Raw genomic sequence first — 19,864 nt, forward strand, 5'->3', positions numbered from 1 at the left:
ATATATCCCTAACCATCTCTTGTTCGTTTTCCCGCCTTCTATTTACCACAGATTCCCCGTTCTCTTCCCTTCCCCCGTGTTTGTTACATGGAATCACCCACGTGGTTGGAGCAGTTCAGAGAGCATGCTGTCGTCACAAGACACGCCTATTTTTTACGTCAGCGGAGGGAGGCGTAACCTTTGGGATGGCACAGCCTTCTGCTGAATGGATTAACATATCATTAGCATGTGATTAACGCCAAGCTAGAAGCTGCAGAGTGAAGCAGGTGCCGAACATGGCGAGTCATCCCGGAGCCGCTCTCCGCTTCCTTCTTCTGGTAACCGGACTCCACGCAGGACTGCTGCAGCAAGGTAGATGGGCTGTGGGGGTATGAGTGCGATATGATACACGGGGGAGGAGAGAGCAAAGAGACTAGCAGCCGGAGAGCAAGCCAGAGACAGGGAGGGATAGCAGTGAGGGATAGCAGGGAGGAATGCGGGAGAGGGAAAGCACAGGCTAACAGGACAGGGATATCCAGCCTCTGCTTTCTCTGCCTATTGCTCCCATTGTTCTGTACAGATGAGCGGCTGGGGATCACTATCATTGGGAAACGGGATTTCCATGTGGGAAGGGGAGGACTGAGAACCGTATAGATGGGAAAGAGTAGGGATGTTCATTTGCAGCCTTTTAGCTTTGTTTGCGGTTATTTAGGTTTGTGTTCACGAGTTGTTGGTGGGAGTTGTAATTCAACAGATGCTGGGGGGCTGCAGATTGTCTGTGCCTGCAGTGGAAGAGAGGGGCCCAAGCGTTCTGCGGTGCAGTGATAGCCATCCTGCAGCGAATGATAAGGGTAGAACAGTATGTTACATTGGGCAGTAGTTAGAGAAGACGGGAAATCTGGGGGTGATTACATAAATCAAAGATTTTCAATCTGCTGCTCCTCCAGTTGTTGTTGAACTGGAGCTCCCAACCCCCTCCCCCAGATAGCCTTCTGTTGTTGGTGGGATGCAGGGGAGTTGCAGTCCAAGATCAGCAGGAGGGCTGCAGGTTGGAAATCCCTCATGTATATACTGAGAAAAGACTTACTGAGGAAAAAAAATGCTTTTTATTATTTTATATACAATCTTCTTTGCCAAGGAGTGGTGCTTATGAGACCCCCTCTCTGCCCTATGCTTAAAGCGGCCCTGATGTTGACTTGCAAACCACATTAGCCATCTGTACCCGGCGGCTGAGATTTGTGTTATTTGCTTTCCAGTTTGGGCTGTGACTGTTAATCACTTCCTATCTACATGGTACCACACTGGTTTGTAATTGCAGCAGTTCTGCCCATAGGGAACAGTGAGCAAATAAGGGGTTAATAGAGCCAATGCCATACAGTCGCTGCAAGGAAAGAGCAGTGTATTTCTCCTGTATAAATGGCACATTATTAAATTAAAAGGCTTTGACGAAATCGCTCATTTGGCTTGAACCCAAGACTTGGGGGGGGGGAGGCAAAGTAAGAGGGAACTGAGGGGCTGTTCAGAGGCTGGTAGCCTGCGGGGGTGCCCTGAAACTAAGGTTAGGTATTGCAAATGTTTTCCTGCCATAATATTCATTATTATAAACGGGCAGAACAAGCAAACAGCAGTGTGAAGGATGGGGATGGGGAGTGCAGGGAGATAAATGAATGGAGAGGGGGTGGAGAGAGAGAGAGAGAGAGAGAGAGGGAAAAAGGATGGCCGGGGAAAAAGACTTCACATGAAAGAGAGATGGAAGGATCAGGGAGATGAGAGGGAAAATAGATGAAAGAGGAACAAAAGGGAAGGGGGTTGGGGAGCAGGTTAGGAAGAATCCTAAAATAAAGAGGACAATGGGATAAGTATGAGATGCTATTGAAAACTGAACCATATCTTGTCTGTGTTCCCCGAGATCCACTTGTTGCATAGCAGAGGGGGGTGCACAAAGGAGTATCCTCCTTGTTACCAGGGATGTCCAACAAGTGCTGCCTCTGACTGCTGTTAATGGCTGATATGGATTTGTGAGCTGTAGTTCAGCAGGTTCAGGACCACAGCTTGGGCATCACAGGATAACTAGAAGGTCCCTTCCAATGCCAAGGCAACAAATTACTTACATGGGAGGTTTTTAACTCCCTCAACCTCCTGTTTATTTCTTGTAGCAAGTACAATCTCCGTTGCTATATGGTTGCTGGGTGCAGTCCCCAAGTTCTTTCTTTAGCACCATTTGCTGGGGGAATGCTTTCAGTGCTGTTCTGGTTCCCTGATTGCGCTGGTCCATTTCTTCATTACTGCTCATGGGGATAAGTCCACATAAGCGGCACAAACATCTTTGTTCTAAAATTGTTTATACTGCACTTTCATTTTAATTACACTTCTTGGTATGGGAGCTGATAATGTGCTTTTGAAAGAATTTTCACTATTCTAGTTTCTGCCTTTATGGGCTGAATGTGCTAGCATCCTATTGTGGTATAATGTATGCCCTTTGGCGCACCAACATGGTAAATTCTGTCATCTCATCTTTAGCTAGATATACTTAAATATACCGTAGGCTTGTTTTTGGCTCTGTCTGATTAATAAACACCTTAAATGGCAAAGCACTGTTGTCGAATAATCTCAAACTGTTGCTCACCCCCTTCTTTCCCTGGGGGCACTTTGTGTAAAGGAGGGTGGCTGGTTTAAGAGAGGGGGTGGTTTTATATGTATGCAGAGTGAGCTGCTTCATTCCAAACCTGTTTTAAAATGTTCTTTTTTAAATGCAACTTGGAATGGGTATTTTATTGCTATTCCAAGGCTGAGCCCATCTTGTTTTGTTCCTAAAGAGATCCTGTGCGTTTTTTTTCCTTTGGTTGCCCAGAACATCATTCCGTATATGTTATATTGTTTCATGCTGCTGTGATGAATCTGTATGTTTTGACTGGCAACGGTAAAGTGTTTTTAAAGATGGTTGGGGGCTTAGGTTACATAGGATGACCCATAATGTTACATGCTACCGTTGCTTTTGCATAGATTCTGGCTGCAGCCGTCCTGGCAGAGCTCCGAATCAAGAGGGCAGTGTTTGCATTTCCAGAACAAAAACACACAGAAATCCTCTTCTCCCACCTCCCTGCCTACCATGCAGAATTTCTCCTTTAACCCTCATCTGTCCAACATGCAGGACTGCTCCCTCTACCTGTTTTACTCATCCTACAGATGAGTCAGTGAGTAGGAATACTCATCCTCTAGACACTGCAGGAAAGCTTTCTATACCAGTCTCCATTCATGCAGAATTTAAGTTTTTCCTTTACTTGCTTTTCCAATTATGTAGAAATCCTCTCTCCTATTTGCCTTGCCATTGCTTCACAAGGCTCCCACTGCCCCAGGACTGGATAGATGCCATTATTAAGATAACTACTATCTTTGCCGTACTTTCTTACTAGGCTAAAAATGTATTCCTTCTGGCTCTAAAAATATGTTTTGTGTAAGCCTTTTCTAATTTTGGTTGAACCTGCAAATTGCCAGACGGATAAGGCTCAATGTATAAAAGTGATGCTGGTTTATAAAAAAAAAAAAAAATTATATATATATATATATATATAATATATATATATATATAATATTTAAAAAAAAAAAAAATCTCCTTCCTTATATTATGCGAGTATATACTTTTCTGCTGGTTATGAACAGTTGCCGTCTTTTTTTCTTGCTACCCGCCACATCTTGGGCATCAGAAAGCTCTTTTCTTCATTCTGCCATCTTATTGCTATAATGAAACCTTTAATCATTTTTGTTTTAGTGAATCATGACTTAAAGGGCTAAATGGGACAAAACAGACCAGCCTAAAGTTTGTTCCACTTTGAAAATGTTTACTAGTCCATTGTTTCACTCAGCAAGAATTCATGGGAAATCTCAGCCCGTGCAATGGAAAGGTTAGGAAGGCCACCGATGTCTAACTAAACAGTGTTGTGACTTAATTTCTTGGGGTGAAGAGTTTGTTTGCCCCCTGATGGTTTCACATGCACAACCTCCATATTCATCAAGACATTTACACCATACTGCTCATGCAACACATTATGGAAATAATATTCCTTTTTCTTCTAGTATTATCCTCTATAACCCCTTTTAAATGCAAAGAACGAAGAAGATGCATGGAGAGACTTGAGCTAGCTATACATGTCCAGGCTTGGTCAGGCAGTTTGGCTAATTTCAGCTGTACTGCCCAACCATCTAATCATGTTTGGAAAGTCGAGGACAATTTCAACACTCTTGGTGGATCAAGGTTTATCTGTTCTAACTAATTGTCTGTTTTCCCCATGGGCTAGTCTGTCGGCTCCATACCGGTCACCAGCTGTATGACTTCCATTCACCACACATGTAGGCTTTTATAATTATGAGTTCTCCACCTATTGGTACCCTCCTTACTTGCCCATTTGAGAGTACTGTTTTTAGGCCAAATTTTATGGCATTTGGTTTGAGTAACTCTAGATTAGCGATTTTCTTGGAAATACAAACAACTGTATTATGTTAATGCATTGTGCGAAAATGATTATATATTTAGTATTCTCCACATGAGTGCCAACTTTCTAACTGCTGATCAACTACAATTCACAACATTCTTTAAAATGGTAGATGTAGTTTGAGAGCTATGGAATTAAGGGATGCTGAACCAGTGTTCAGCATCCCTTAATTCCATAGGTTTTTCCCTTTTTGGGACCCTTTTTTGTACATTACCTAGGGTCCTTTCATTTCACAATTGCCCTGTCCCTTCAAAAAGACTATCCAAGACCCTGTCTAGCATTCAAAATATTAGTATTTTCCCTTGACCTCCTCACAGATTGCACAGTGTTTCTTCTTGGTCAGTGAGTAGGAATACTCAAACTCAACCCCTGCCTTATGTAACTTTCCCTCTACTAATTTTTTTTTTTTTTAAACCCTAATGCCATTAAACTACAATGTGTTGTGTGGGTTTTCCTCCATCGCTGTTTCTCAAATAAAAATAGCCAGTCAGATTTATTGTGCTTCCTACCCAGCTCCTAGTAATGCTGGAGACGCAGCTGTTTCAAGTTGAGCAAATGCATTCAGTATCAACAAGTATATGTGTGAAATATGGGGGAGGAGGGAAAATGGTGAAAGAAAGGAAAATGAAACACATGAAAGGTTTGAGGAAGGAGATTTTTGTTATTTATAAGGAATATGTTTATCATCAGTATGGAATCATGTTTGTTTAGGTCTACTGGGTTTGGAGAAGATAAAGGAAGGTTTTATGGATAGAAAAGGGATAGAAAGAGGGGAGAGGCAGGTGGTTTGTTTATGTTCAGGGAAGAGATTTAGAAGCTCTTGAACTAAAAGCAGTAATTGTGAATGAAACGTGCACATGTACCATAGGGATTGTACTATTGGGAGACCTCTGAAAAACTATGTTTGAAGCTTGGCCTGTGGGTAACTCTCCATTTTGTTGTGCTGACGGTATATGCCCATGCTTTGTGTTTTAGTCTGGCAACAATGTATCACTCTGAGGAAAGCTCAAAAACATTTTAATGCCACATGTAATAAACCAGTACACGATCTGTAAACTGGATTGCTTGTATCCTTGAGTTTTCCAGATAAATGGTCTTTTTTTTCAGTATGTGAAGCACCATACATTAGTGTGAAGATACAGAACTTCTAGTAGCAACTACTTGCTGTGGCTACAACAATTTTCTGTTAATTTTCTCTGTGTTTTAGCATTGGCAATTCTCTGTATTTTCTACTTGTGACAAGTAGTTGCTAAAAACCTTGTTCTTACCTTGCAGTTGTAAAAATGTACATATTTGCCTCAGAAAAATAAATTATGGTTTGTATAAATATGTTGCTAATAAGCCATTGGGGCCTCCAATCAAGTTGAATAGGACCAGAAGGCACGTGTTTACATAAGATCTCAGATAAGATGTGCAAAATACAATGGCCTAAAACGGGTCCTCCTCCCAAATCCTGATTTATTTATTTTTTGCACAATAAAAATGTAATTCCATGAAACCTTCCAATATACATTCATTAAAGATTTTCAACAGTTTTTTAAAGGACATGATGACCCAAAAATAAAAAAAAATAAAAAAAAAAAATTATATATATATATAATTTTTTTTTTTTTTTCTTTGCAATATCCTGGTAGTTCTGACTTCTGAAACATTGTAACACAAGCCAGCAGACTTACAGACCTGTCTTGCTGGAGGAGACTGGCTTCTGCAACATTGTTTAAAATGTCATAACCAGAAGTTAAGCAAATGCTGCTTTCAATAGCAATTATATTTACAAATAACTGTTTTAAATTCTAAAAATGTTTACTCAATTCATATTGCAAAGTTTCTTAGAACTGTTTTATTTTATTAGGCAAAGCATTATTTTTTGGGCAATAGATTCTATCCCTTTACGAAATCCCAGTGGTGGTTTCTACATAGAAACTAGCATATAGGACACCTGCTACATTGACTGCATCACTGCCATTAATGTGTAATCCTTTGTGGTCACCAAACCATTTTTTTTTTTTTTTTTTTTTTTTAATTTTACATTTGTGCACTGGTTGAAAGTAATGTTGATAGGTGTGTGGAGTTGTAGGCATAGTGCTCTGGATCAGGATATCTTTTAAGAAGACCCTTTCTTTGTGTAAAAACAAAAATATACAGCATTCTCCCCTGCGTTTTATGATAGAGTTTGCAGACATGTTTTAAAGCAGAACATGTAATCAAGCAATATTCAAGGCAAAGTCAATAATCATTTATATGGAAGACCCAAACTGTTTATAGTTTACAAGTGCAGTAAAAAAAGTATAGGCCTTTAAAGAAATTTATGAAGCCCTTTTTCTTTCTTTATCAACTTATTTTCATTTAGTACTAACTCAGGTCACTCTGCCATTATGTATACTTGTCCAGTACATGTTAGTCTGAATTTCATTGGACTGCATGTGTTGCATAAAGACCCATTCTGAATGAAAGGAACTTTATCAGTAGCAGAGCAACTAATCAAAACGTCAGTCCCATTTACCGGTATACGTTATTATGTGCATCTTCTTTCCATACAACTAGTATGATTCAATACATTTTCCAGATGTGATACATTAAAATAGTTTTATGTGATTATCAAATATGGATAGTTTTGTATGGATTTTCTTATTGCTAAAAACAGGTCACCCTCTGCCTCTGGTGCATACTTACATGTTTCTGAACTGAAATTGACTTCATGTGCCTGTACCCTGGCCAGTAAAGTGGTTTTGGGTACATACACATATCTGCAGAACAAGAATCCACCGCATCTGGCGTAAACCTGGTATGGGTTCTATTATCTAAAACCTTTTTATCTAGAAAACTGACGTGCACCATCGGCTTTTTTTTTTTTTTTTTTTTTTTACACGGTCCTAATTTTGCAAGCTTTTCAAAAAAAATTTTCAAGCATTTTACTTTTTTCTGTAATAATTAGACAGCACCTTGAACTTAAAGACTTAGCATATATCCATATTAACAGGAAAACCATTTATGGATTATCTGTACATTTTGGGTATTTTTCTGTGGTCTTTCAATAATATTAAGATATACAGGCTGCTGGTAACTGCCAAAGTGTGTACTTGGGCCAAAAATAGTAGCCAACCTGTCTGATCTAATTGGTGTCTTGATGGTGAGATATTGATGGCACAGCTCAGAAAATTCCACTGGACAAAGGACAACATCAGACTATGGGTGATGTCTGTGGGTATTGATGGGTATGCACAGGTCCAGCGTAGTCATGTGGTTGTTTGTTAGAGGGTTGAAGTACTGGATTTGCCCAAACACACTTGTTGCTTAATGGTGAAGTCACACGCAGCTACTAGTAGCAGCTACTTGTCACAGCTACAAAAATAGACAAGTATCAGTAAATGATCAGCATTGTCTGTGTGTTTTAGCAGAGGCAATTCTTAGAATTGTCTAGCATTTAGTAGCTGTAACAAGTATCTCCGTGTCTTTACCCTAATGTTTATTTCTGGGGAGAAAATCATTATGTTGAACATTGTTTGTTTGATTTAATTATTTTTATATTGGGGCGGAGGTGGGAAATGCCTACCTCTACATTATCGTGATAGTGTCTTATTGTTGTGATAATGTTTTATTGTTGTACATTGCATAGACTGCAAAACTTGCAAGGGGTTTTAAAGAGGAGCTTGTGGGTATCAATGCTAGTAAGTGAATATTGTCCAGTAAGAATAGACTGGAATAGAATCTGTTTTATTTTGCTCATGTGCTGCTATAGTCAAAAATGGTGGTAATTATTATTCTATTATCACGGCTGAGTTCCACTATACAAAGCATAATAAAAAAGGAATTTATATTTATTCATAGTATTTCAGAACCAAAGAAAACATTTTAAAGTTCCCAGTTTGTGTTATACAGACAGATACAGAGTTCATGGTTAGAGGCTTTGAACTTCCTGTTGTACACCTGATAATTCACAACTAATGGACACTGGCTGTCACTTTAAAGGGACCGTTACACCCATCTCTTGTTCCAAGTAAAATTAGTGTCATGTTTTGGGGTATTTATGGGAGGGAACAAGGGAGCCTTTGAGGGAGACTATAGACAGGACAGGGGGGCTACTGGAGGGGTGCAGAAGCAGTCTTTCTGCAGCGGACAATAAGACTATTCATTACTGTGTTTTACACGCACTATGTGAATGAGGTCTTTTGCTCCGGGTGGGGGTCTCGGCCCTCCTTGCTAATTAATGCTTCATTCTGGATAGAGCAAATGACATTTACAAAGTTGCAGAGCTGAAGTTAACCCTAGCAACACCTTATAAGACTGCCTCACATTGTATGATATATGTGAACACATGCAACTTCCATAGAAATTTTCTGACTTGATTAGAATTATGGATAAGGTAACTGCATGAGGCCTAACAGTTTGGCAAAAATGATTTGTTTTCTTTTACTATCTTTTGTGTCTTCACTGTACTTTCTAATCCTGTGGTTAATACCCTGTGCTCAAATGGGCATTCTGAGCCACTGGCAGTGCTGTGCTCTGGCACTTCATAAGAGGAATTCAAGTGGAAAATAGGGGGGTGAATATGTGAGAATATGAGCGAGAGGAAGGAGGGAGGACAGTTATGTTACTTTAAATTGAGTTTTTCATCTTTTTTAACTCTGCCCTGATGATATTTCATGCCTCATTTGTCACTTCGAATTGCCAATAAAATGAACGCCATTCCTTTTGTAAGACGCTAAATCAGGCGGTGCACAAATAAAAATAACTCTGCATGAACCCAAGGGTTTGCCAGGCAATGAGCAAGATCTGAGGAGGATTGCATCCCTGCTGAGTCTGTGCACGCGAGGATAAGACATGGCCTCTCTATAGAAACTCTTGAAAAATCTCTCTCAAAACAGATTCATGAACTGTATGTGTGTAAATGCCATGATGTTCAAAAATGTGAGTGTTACATGGTTTGGGCGATTGTACTTTTGTCTGCCCGGTGCTGTGCTCCTTGGTTAGTGCACAGACTCTAAGGGGCACATTCATCAAAGTACGAGTTCGAATCCCGAAATGGGAAAAATTCTGATTTGATAGGATAATTTCTGATGATTGCAAATATTACGAAAATGCTTACGAAAAAAATGGAATAGTCACTATAATATTATATTGGCGATCCAAAAGTCACGAAATGTTCATATCGAACGATCGTAAACGGCGGGAAAACCTTTCCGACTGATCCTTCTGTGCATGATTTTGGAAGCCTCCCATAGGCCTCAATGGCACTCTGCAGCTCCAACCTGGCCCAAGGAAAGTCATCATACCGAAGCTTGAATGAATCTGAAACTTTCATACTCTGCGCGGCAATCCGATTTTTGTTGCGTAATTTTTGATGCACAGTATGAAAAAGTCACGCAAATTAGCAAAAAATCAGCGAAAATACACAAGGTACAAAAAAATCAGATTCGGGCCGATCGTACTTTTAATAAATCTGCCCCTAGGTATACTCTCTGGATTGATATAGGCTTGAGTAACTGCTTTTCAGGGCGGGACTATACATAGATCATTTAAGAAGAAAAAACAGTTTACTATAGCTCCTAACAATAATAAATATCCAGTGGAATTAAAATATAGGAATATTAAAATTTTAAGCAGGTTGGCCACAAGGGTGAAAGCTGGCCTGCTATATGATTAGAAGGTGCTACATAGTTTGTTAGGTAAAAAAAAAAAATAGCTTATATATGTAAATTTCTCGACTAAAACCACATAAGCTTTTTATAAAGCCAAATGTGTGATAGAGCTATACATTCTTGTATAATATAGTGGTAATGATGGCAATGGAAATTCCCTATTTCATTGCATAATCTTGTGTGCAGGTATCACTGGACATTGTAGAATTTATAACATGTTAATTTAACCCTGTACTGTGGAATATAAGTCAAATGATGTGCCAGCGACTCTGGCTTGGTGCTTTTTACACATAAGAAGCAGTGACGTTGTTCTATTATGGAGGGAACTTCTTTTTTTTTAAAAAAAACATGTTTACTTTTTTCACATCCAGTTTTTGTTTCTGGTTCATTAAAGAAATTCGTTTTTTACATGTACAAGTATGGAACCTGTTATCCAGAATGTTCCAAATTACAGAAAGGCCATCTCCCGTAGACTCCATTTTATGGAAATAATTAATAATTTAAAAAAATATTCCTTTTTCTCTGTAATAATAAAGCAATACCTTGCATCACTGCAAGCGATACTATGTGTATTTCTATAAGGCTTGCCTAAGGTGTATTTCTTTTCTGCATATTCAGCTTTTTTTTTTTTTTAAATATTTCAGCCTTATACTGTTATTTTTTATCAGTCAAGTAATCGCATGGCCTTGTTGGAGAAAATTTACTTACGGTATGTTGAGAGGTGTGAAATGTGGAGGAGCAGTGGATGCAGGTGTTAGCATGGAGCAGAGAGAGTTGAAATTGGGAGTATCTATGTCAAAAAGTCCCCAACTAATTATGGGATTGAGCTCCTCTAGGTACTCTCTGTGAATGCAAAGGAAGCATTCTGGCCATCTGCAGTCTCTAAAAGACATTTGGGAGAAATGCCAGAAATGTATGTGGAGCGTGTCCTAATGTTGTAATAATTATTCATCTTTAAGGTGGTAGTTTAAATAATATATAGTATTTTTTATATATATATATATATATATATATATATATATATATATATATATATATATATTATATATTATATATATATATATAATTATTTATTTATTTTTTTTCTGATTTTGCTGGTAAATTATGCAGTGTTTGACTGGCCCTTCTCTCTGTTATAGAAGCCTAATGTAAGAAATGTGCAACTCGATGCAATGATACTGGAATCCTATATAAATTAAAAAAATAAATAAAAACAAAACAAAATACTACTTCACACATGCAGGTTTTTTTTTTCTTTTTTAACTGCTCCAAAATGCCTTTCCACCGGCAATAATAGGAATAAAAGTTTCCTGCTGCAGGCAACTTCGCTTGACTTCGGAAAGCCAAAGCGATGCATAGGACTTTCCATTGATGACTCTTGGGCCTTCTTGAAGATTTGGAAAACTGATTTTGCAGTATTACTTTTGGGAATCCATCTCTATGGTCGCTGTTTTCCCATGCTATATCCCCTTCTAAAATGTTGCAAAATAATTTAAATTGTTGTCATCAACATTTGCCATTTAGGTTAGGCTTTCGGATAAGTAGTTAATTTTACAGAAGCCTTAGGCCAGAAATTAGTCGCCCCACAATTATTCTCCTCTAGCGGTGGTGACTAGTCTCCTCGCAAGGAAACTCCACTATAGGGCGAAGAAGTGTGGAAAGTCTGAGTGTTGTACCCCTAAAACAGTAGGAGTAGCGTTTAGAAAATGAGGGGCTCTAAGAAGAAAAAGACAAATCTGAAGAATAAGCTAAAGTCGAAGAACAGTATGTTGGGTTTTTCAACTCATCATAATACCTAGAAAGAAAATCTGAGGCCCAACAGAAAAATATGAAATTTCCATTGAGCAAACAGAATGTCTTTGTATTCACAATGACCATTTTATCTTGCTCAGAATTTTCCATATCTCACTTAAATTTTGAATACCAGGGGAAATTGAATATATGTATAGGAAAAATAATGTGCAAAGCAAAGTGAACCTTTTTTTTTTTTGCCTAAGTCTGGTACTTTTGTGCTTCCAAGGGTAGGATGTGCATGTTTTAGTAAACTTTCTTTTTGATATTTAAAGTCTGCTATTTGATCTGAGAATTAACGCGGCCGTGATTTCGGATTACCAGCACACGCAGGTTTAATTTATTCACCTTTTATCATGGACGGATTAATAGGGTTTATGTCTAACCAAATGCCAAGAGGGAAACTGAAACCAGTTGTATCTGATTAGAAGCCTTTTTTTCTCTAGTGCTTCTGGGAGTGCGTTTTGTTCTGTTGAGTGCTACAGTTACATGGTAACCACCAGCAACCATCCGTTTATACTTGCCTTGCCATGGTCTTTCCATCCTTAACTCTTCACTATGTTACCCATTTGTTCATGGGGGCATTTTACATTTGTATGCTAAACAGCAGGAGTCCTGGGTCGCAAGCCAAGTTCCATTTTCATTGTAAAGCTTAACTATTGCTTTTGTTCATAAAAAGGATATAAGCAGAAAAATCATAGGGGCACGTATATATGTTTTATCTTTTTTTTTTTTTTTTTTTTTCTTGACTGTCCAGTGAATGGATAGAATTTCAGAAGCCGGCATTCCTAAACTGATGCATCATGTACTCTTTGATTCCAAGGTGCTTGCAGCCCAGTAGAGAACTGTTTGGCTCCAGCAAGTCTAGACCTGTGTAACTATAGCAATTAACACTGTGTGTAAGTAGTGTAACGGGGTTTCTCTGTTTATTACCAGCAAAGATTCAGTTATAACCATTTGTAATTACAGTGAAATACTATATCACATTCACTTATAATAGCATCACTGTTTTTAAACAGAGCTAGGTCCAGCTACTGGAACTTGGTGTAAGGTAGCAGATTTCTGTAAAAGGGGCAAACTAAACACAAGCTGCCTTCCTGACTCCCCTCCGCCCTCCTTTTTAATTGTTGTGTGGTATGCCCAATGTGTGAAAACTCCTCACTCTTGCATTAAGACTAATTGCAAATTCACCCACATACTAAAAGTTAATTTAAAGGTGGGCTACCTCTTTAATACCTTGCATGGTCAAGATTCCCTGTTTCTAGTCAGTTTGCATAGCATAAAGCATCTCAGAGTAGGCAGTTAAGGGAACACAGATATATACCTGAGCTTGGCCATTTAAATACAGAAGTTTATTGGTTATAGAACATATTATATATTTACTACATTCCAACTGTCCTACTATTTAAGGGCTATCCAAATTTTTAACTACCATCCCACAGTTAAACAAGATAGTTAAAGGGGAATTCTGTTTTCCCAACTAAAATTTGTTATATACTTGCACAGAACACAGAAACCCCTAGTAGAGGTTGCCAAGCAAGCAGCTCTTCTCCCGATATGCCCGCCCACAGGTGGGGGATATCGGGTTCATTTGATTGTTTGGTCCCAGGACCAAGCGGGCAAATTAAAAGGGCTGGCATAGGTGCCGTCTGTTCAGGGATATTGATGTTACAAATTGTAACCACTTCTCCACAGCTTACAGTGGCATGCAGGGACTACATAACCCATAATGCATTGCACTGTAATATTCCTTTTCTTGACATCATGTGCAGGGGATTGTGGGATTTAGAGGATACAGGCTGAGGATACTCAACGACTCGACTTGAGTCTCACAGTAGTCGGCTAGATCAGCAGGAGAACGGGGCTGGACTTAGATAACTGTTTCAAACCATATTCTTACATTAAAAATCATGAAAATGCTGCATATCTTTTAATTGATATATATTGCATAGTTGCTTGATATTGTGTTTAATTTTAATATTAAGTTGGGCTTGGGTGGAGTTACCCTTTAAAGGCTGCACTGCTACACTCTCCAGTCACCACTTGCATTATATAAAGTGCAGTCAACCAGGGGCCACCTGGAGATGAGCAGCATTCATTGGGGAAGTGTTTGCTGAGCACTCCTATTGGCTGGTCATACATATGTTGTATGTATACTGGGCTGTCTGGATATGGACACATCTTTGTAAGCATCATACTTTTATACATTCATCACAATTTGATCCTTTTATAAAGATTCCTCATACAAAAATGAGTCAGAGGGTGTTTTAAACTAAAAGTTCACTTTTTTTTTCCCACATGACTGTCATCAGGAAGTCACATTGTGGTTATGGTTGCCTACTCATAACCCTCAAATAAACTTACCAAAAACACACTAAGGTTAAAAAAAGAAAAAAAAAAAAAAAAAGGGGGGGGGGGATCAAATGTGTTTTCACCCCCAATATTGTTACCACTGCTTCCCATCCCCATTACAGGAAAACAATCGTATCCGTAAAACCCCATGTCCCAAACATGCCAGACAACTGATCTCCTACTTAAAGTATGATACCTTTTAGAAGTGCTGCTAAAGTGAATGTACAGGTATGGGATCCATTATCCGGAAACCCGTTATCCAGAAAGCTCTGAATGAGGGAAAGCCCGTCTCCCATAGACTCCATTTTAATCAAATTATTCAGAATTTTAAATTGATTTCCTTTTTCTCTGTAATAATAAAACAGTACCTTGTATTTGATCCCAACTAAGATATAATTAATCTTTATTGGATGCAAAACAATCCTATTGGGTTTAATTAATGTTTTATTGCTTTTTTTTTTTTTTTTTTTTTGTAGACTTAGGGGCACATTTACTAATCCACGAACGTCCGAAAAGCGTCCAAATGCGGTTTTTTTTTTTCGTAATGATCGGTATTTTGCGACTTTTTCGTGAATTTTTTCGAGTGCTCAATATGAAAAAGTTGCGACAATTCGCGAAAGTCATAATGGTTATGAAAAAGTTGCGACAATTCGCACAAGTCGTAGCGGCTATGAAAAAGTCGCGACGGTGACGAAAAAATCGCAAAAAATACGAAAAAGTCGCAAAATGTTCGTTTCCAATCCGATTTTTTTCCCATTCGGGATTATGATTTGTGGATTAGTAAATCGGCCCCTTAAGGTATGGAGATCCAAATTACAGAAAGACCCCTTATCCGGAATACCCTTGGTCCCGAGTATTCTGGATAACGTGTCCTATACCTGTACAAATTCAGTGAACATTTTATATAAATTCAAAAGCACTTTCATTTGCTGGTGTTACTAGCCCTCTTACATTGAGTTGTAAATCGGTGCACAGTGCCACAAGCCATAAACTGTAACAAGGAGGTAATGGTCTTTATTTATGGAGGAAATAATGTTTGCTTGTTAGGGGTCCTTTCTGGATTTGCCTGCTAATTGGACCTCTGGGAACGCTGGATGCATTTACTGGATGCGGCTTGTCATTACTTTATAATCTGTTTGTCTCTCTTCAGGCCCCTAGATAGGTTAGAAATACATTTTAATGCAGATGCTTTGGTTTCCTGTTTTCTTTAAGCTAGGGCTGTGCAAGTCACTAGGTCACCCTAATTGCTGTTAGCTGATGTGGCCACTAGTGGACACATACAGTAGAATTCCCTGGTTCAGGACACTAGAGTAAAAGTACTTTTTAAAATGACAATAACCCAAAAATAAAATATTTTCTAGTTATTAATATTAGTAACACCGTATATGTGGAACTGATCAGAAGGAGCTTTAGTTCATGTCTCTTTATGTCCAAATATACTTAATTCTGTCACACTTGCATTTCAATTTGGGGCCACCAACATCATGGTGTCCATGACCATCCACCCCGTGTACTCTTGCCTAAGAAATTAAAACAAGCCCCTCTAATTTTTATATCGGCTAAGACGTAAAGAAAAAAAATAAAAACGTTATATTTTGAAATTCTTCTATGGTGCCCATTGCTATAGGATTTTTACATTTCTTGTTGGATTTAGTAAGAAATCCTTTTAAAGCAATAAAACAATCAGGCCTCATTGCATTCTTAATTTATTTGAATTGCATCTTTGATTCTTATAGGCTCATAATAAACCCTACCCTAAATGTATAATAAAATTATGTTTTGGATTTGTGTATAACCCATTCAACATGTGGTGTGAGCAAAGGATGACAGGCAAAACAACATGCTATGTACAAAGGCTCGGTGGCAAGTTTTGGAAGCACAGAGATGCAGCTGTACTCCAAACAGAGTCTTCTGTTCACCTGGTGCTACCAAGTAGTCAGTTACAGCCCTCATTTGGCATCCTCTAATAAGTTTTATTTTCATGCTTGAGTGACTCACTAACACTTTTAACATTTGAGTAATGCTCACGAGTTCAAAAGGTTGAGGCTTCCTATCCTAGAGGAAGAGGAGAGAGAAAAGGGAAGAGCATCCTAGGGAAAAGGCTGCTGAGAGCTGCTGGAGACTTGCTGCTGAAGACCAGAGTGTGTGGATGCTGTAATGGAGACAACGGAGATCCCCCTCTGTGCAGTTTAGGAAGCTGACTGAAATCCTGGCAGAGCCATTCCAAGTAGTGAAGTGCAGGTTGGGCCCAAAACCCACGGGACCCCCAGGTCGGGCAGGTTCGACCCGACCTCGGGAAAATTGCGTGTGGGTTCGGGTTGCACTCTTCCACTCACCCACCCTGCCCCCGACCTAACTGGCGGCTTCCTTTTTCGGCTTTCTAACATATAGGTGTGTGCCCGGCACACCCCACCCCTTTTTATAACATCATTGTGGGGCAGGTCTATAAATAGAGGGAAGCAGTCGGGTAGGCTTAGGGTTGGGAGCGGGTGGGTTAAAGGAAAAAGAAAGGTAAAGTCACTTGGGGGTGCCAAAATGTTAGGCACCCCCAAGTGACTTTAACCGCCTACCTTTTACCCCGGGCTGGTGCCGCTGTCAGGAGAAAACAGCACCAGCCCGGGGTAGCTGCCGGCGCTTCCTCCTTCCGGCTTCGCTGCGCACGCATGCGCGGTAGAGTGTAAAGCCGAACTTAAACATTTAAGTCGGCTTTTTCGCTCTACTGTGCATGCCCGGCCACCGGCAGTTTAGGAAGTGGAAGGCGGAAGGAGGAAGTGCTGCGCTCCAGGTACCCCGGGCTGGTGCTATTTTCTCCGAACAGGGGCACCAGCCCGGGGTACAAGGTAAGCGGTTAAAGTCACTTGGGGGTGCTTAACATTTTGGCACCCCCAAGTGACTTTGCCTTTCCTTCCCCTTTAAGGTCGGGTGCGGGTTGAGGAGCTCTCGACCCACACATCACTAATTCCAAGCAACCAGCTCAGTTACTAATACTTTGCAATTTGTCTGAAGGTCACAGGTCCTGCCTCACATCTCAGTAGTAAGTAAGCAGTACAGAAATGCAGGTAACCAATATGTATGTAATTTGTGCAACAGCAGCAACACTAAGGGGCACATTCATCAAAGTACGAGTTAGAATTTTTCCCATTTCGGGATTCAGATTGGATGCGATAATTTCTGAAGATCGCAAATATCACGAAAAAAACGGAATAGTCACAAAAATATCGTATTGGCGATCCGAAAGTCAAGAAATTTTCATATCCGAACGATCGTAAACAGCGGAAAAATCTTTCTGACTTTGATCCTTCCTTCTGTGCATGATTTTGGAAGCCTCCCATAGGACTCCATGGCACTCTGCAGCTCCAACCTGGCTCAAGGAGAGTCACGATACCAAAACTTGAATGAATCCGAAACTTTTTTACTTGGCGGGACAATACGATTTTATCGCACAAATTTTGTTGCAAAGTATGAAAGTCACGCAAAGGTACAAAAATGTTGCAGAAAATAATGCTCAGTATGAAGTCGGATTTGGAACGTTCGTACATTAATAAATCTGCCCCTAAGTTTGACTGTACAGTATAGTTCAGATAGTGCTTAGACAGACACTGCAGAAGGCACAATCTGGGACCTATTTATTATTTTGTGTAAAACGGAATTGTAACAATCTTGTGTTGCAGTGAAAATTGTTAAATCTTGACTTAAATACAGTTCTTGATAGGAAACTACAGTCCTAATCAGTTGCTCATTTACAATCATAACGTGGAGTTACTGCATATTTTTTCTTTTTGCCTATCTTGACGTGACATTCATCTCCCTGGATTTGCATAATTTTAAACTGGATTCGGAATAAAGAGAGGGCAAGCACAACATGCAAAATGTGACATCCTAACCCAAAGATCCTACTGTACAAAACCCTAGATTATGTTTCATTTCTGTTAGACTGGCAAACATGCATTTTGGTTTGCTCCATCTCATATTTATGAAAAGCTGCTCTTGTAACTATCAGTGATTTCCCTGTATATATGTTATATTTATATAATCAACTGGATTGATGCTAAACCTTGAAGAGGAAATTTAGAAACGCAGTCTAGCAATTTGATCATCACAGAGTGTGGAGGAAAGTCTGCTTATGCCCCCATACAATGGGTTACACTAGTGAGTCATCAGCAGAGGAACAAAGCTTCAAAAAAAATAAGAAGTGACTAGAGTAGATGGCAGAGGCAGAGATATAAGGAATACATTAAAAAAAATTGTCTAAAATTATAAAGGATAAAAAATATATATATGTTTGCCTTTAACGACCTTTTAAGGATATAGGAACAGGTTTCAATTTTCCTTATAAACAATATTTAACTGTGTCCCCTATGGCAGATTTCTTCTCACATGCAAGGGCAATGCTAGATTCACAAATGGCCACAGGATATTCATACCAGCTGGAATTCTTTATTCATAGAGGCCCCAGTGCAGGAAAACTTTTAGTATTATTAACAGTTCTGTTTCTCTGAAAATAGCACAGAGGCTACATTGTCATTGGGAAATCAGGAGCCAAATGAGGGTGTAACATTTATAAATAAATTCCAGAAAATCATCTACTGAAATGCATTGAAATTAAAAAAAAAAATGTAATGTCTTCAAGAACATAAATTAAGTGTTAAATTGCAACTACAGGGCAAAACTGCAGGGCACATTAAAACATGTTACTAATGTTGATTTATACCACACGTGTATGACCAAACAGCACTTAAACAATACTCTTTAGGCCCATTAGCTTCTATGTAAGCTTGTGAGCATACATGCTATTACTTCTTTAGAAAACTGAATTTTCAGTTTAAAAAAACTGCAATATGATTGGGTCAGGGTATTGCATATGCATTATTGTGTCAGGTGACAAGACACGAATCCAAGTAAGCATTCCTCCTTTTTTCTTTCCTCCTTTTTTTTTTTTTTTTTTTTTTTTATCCATGACAAGGATCTAATTGAGGCTACCGCTTCAGTGCTGCTCATGTTAACAAGTACAAATATGTAGGTACTCAGTCACTAGAGGTTTTCTTTAAGCTAGGAAACATTCTCTGTGTTTCAAATAATCCTAGCAAAGGCTGTGTTTGGGTTCATGTTATACTGTGGTGTTTAAACATCACTTTGAACAAGTAAAAACTAGTAGTAGTTATCTACCCTTATATTAAATTATTATTGACGATTATAATAAGGATAAGAAAGTATGCCTATGATATTTATTGTAACAAGGTGGCCATACAGTGGCTGATACTACAGGTAGCCAACATGCCTGATTGATGTACCACTATATGGTACAAAGATATTCGGATTGTCACCATAATACACAAAGCAAACACGCAGCAACAATTTTTTTAGTACATATATGGCCAGGTTTAATACATTGCATTTTTGCCCCTTTTTGCAGCTTCTGCTTAAATATGCTTAAAGTTTTCTCCAGTATCTTGTGGTGGTAATTCTAAAGGTGGCCTTACACCTTACAATTACAACCTTTTAAAGATCGTTTGTTCCCCCCACTGGCGTTCAGAGCTGAATCATCAGATATGGAGGTAGAAACAATAGGCATTCTACCGCCACCAGACGATTCCGCCCTGAACGCAGATTTTG

The 19,864-nt window shown here is 39.1% G+C and overlaps 1 protein-coding gene across 5 annotated transcripts in view; it reads left to right on the plus strand.

Annotated features, from left to right (window-relative positions):
* The first annotated feature begins 215 nt into the window (after window positions 1–215).
* The window catches only part of cadm1 (cell adhesion molecule 1), a 128,640-nt gene continuing 108,991 nt past the window's right edge, over window positions 216–19,864 (plus strand). For 4 of the 5 annotated variants that reach the window (XM_004916088.4, XM_004916089.4, XM_002932930.5 and 1 more), the window contains exon 1: window positions 216–351. In XM_004916088.4, the coding sequence (XP_004916145.1) occupies window positions 276–351 (76 nt within the window). In that variant the 5' untranslated portion in view covers window positions 216–275. The remainder of the gene's footprint in view (window positions 352–19,864) is intronic. The other variant, XM_004916090.4, reaches the window with a different exon arrangement.

The sequence above is a fragment of the Xenopus tropicalis genome, chromosome 7 (genome assembly GCF_000004195.4).
Source record: "Xenopus tropicalis strain Nigerian chromosome 7, UCB_Xtro_10.0, whole genome shotgun sequence".
NCBI lineage: Eukaryota > Metazoa > Chordata > Amphibia > Anura > Pipidae > Xenopus > Xenopus tropicalis.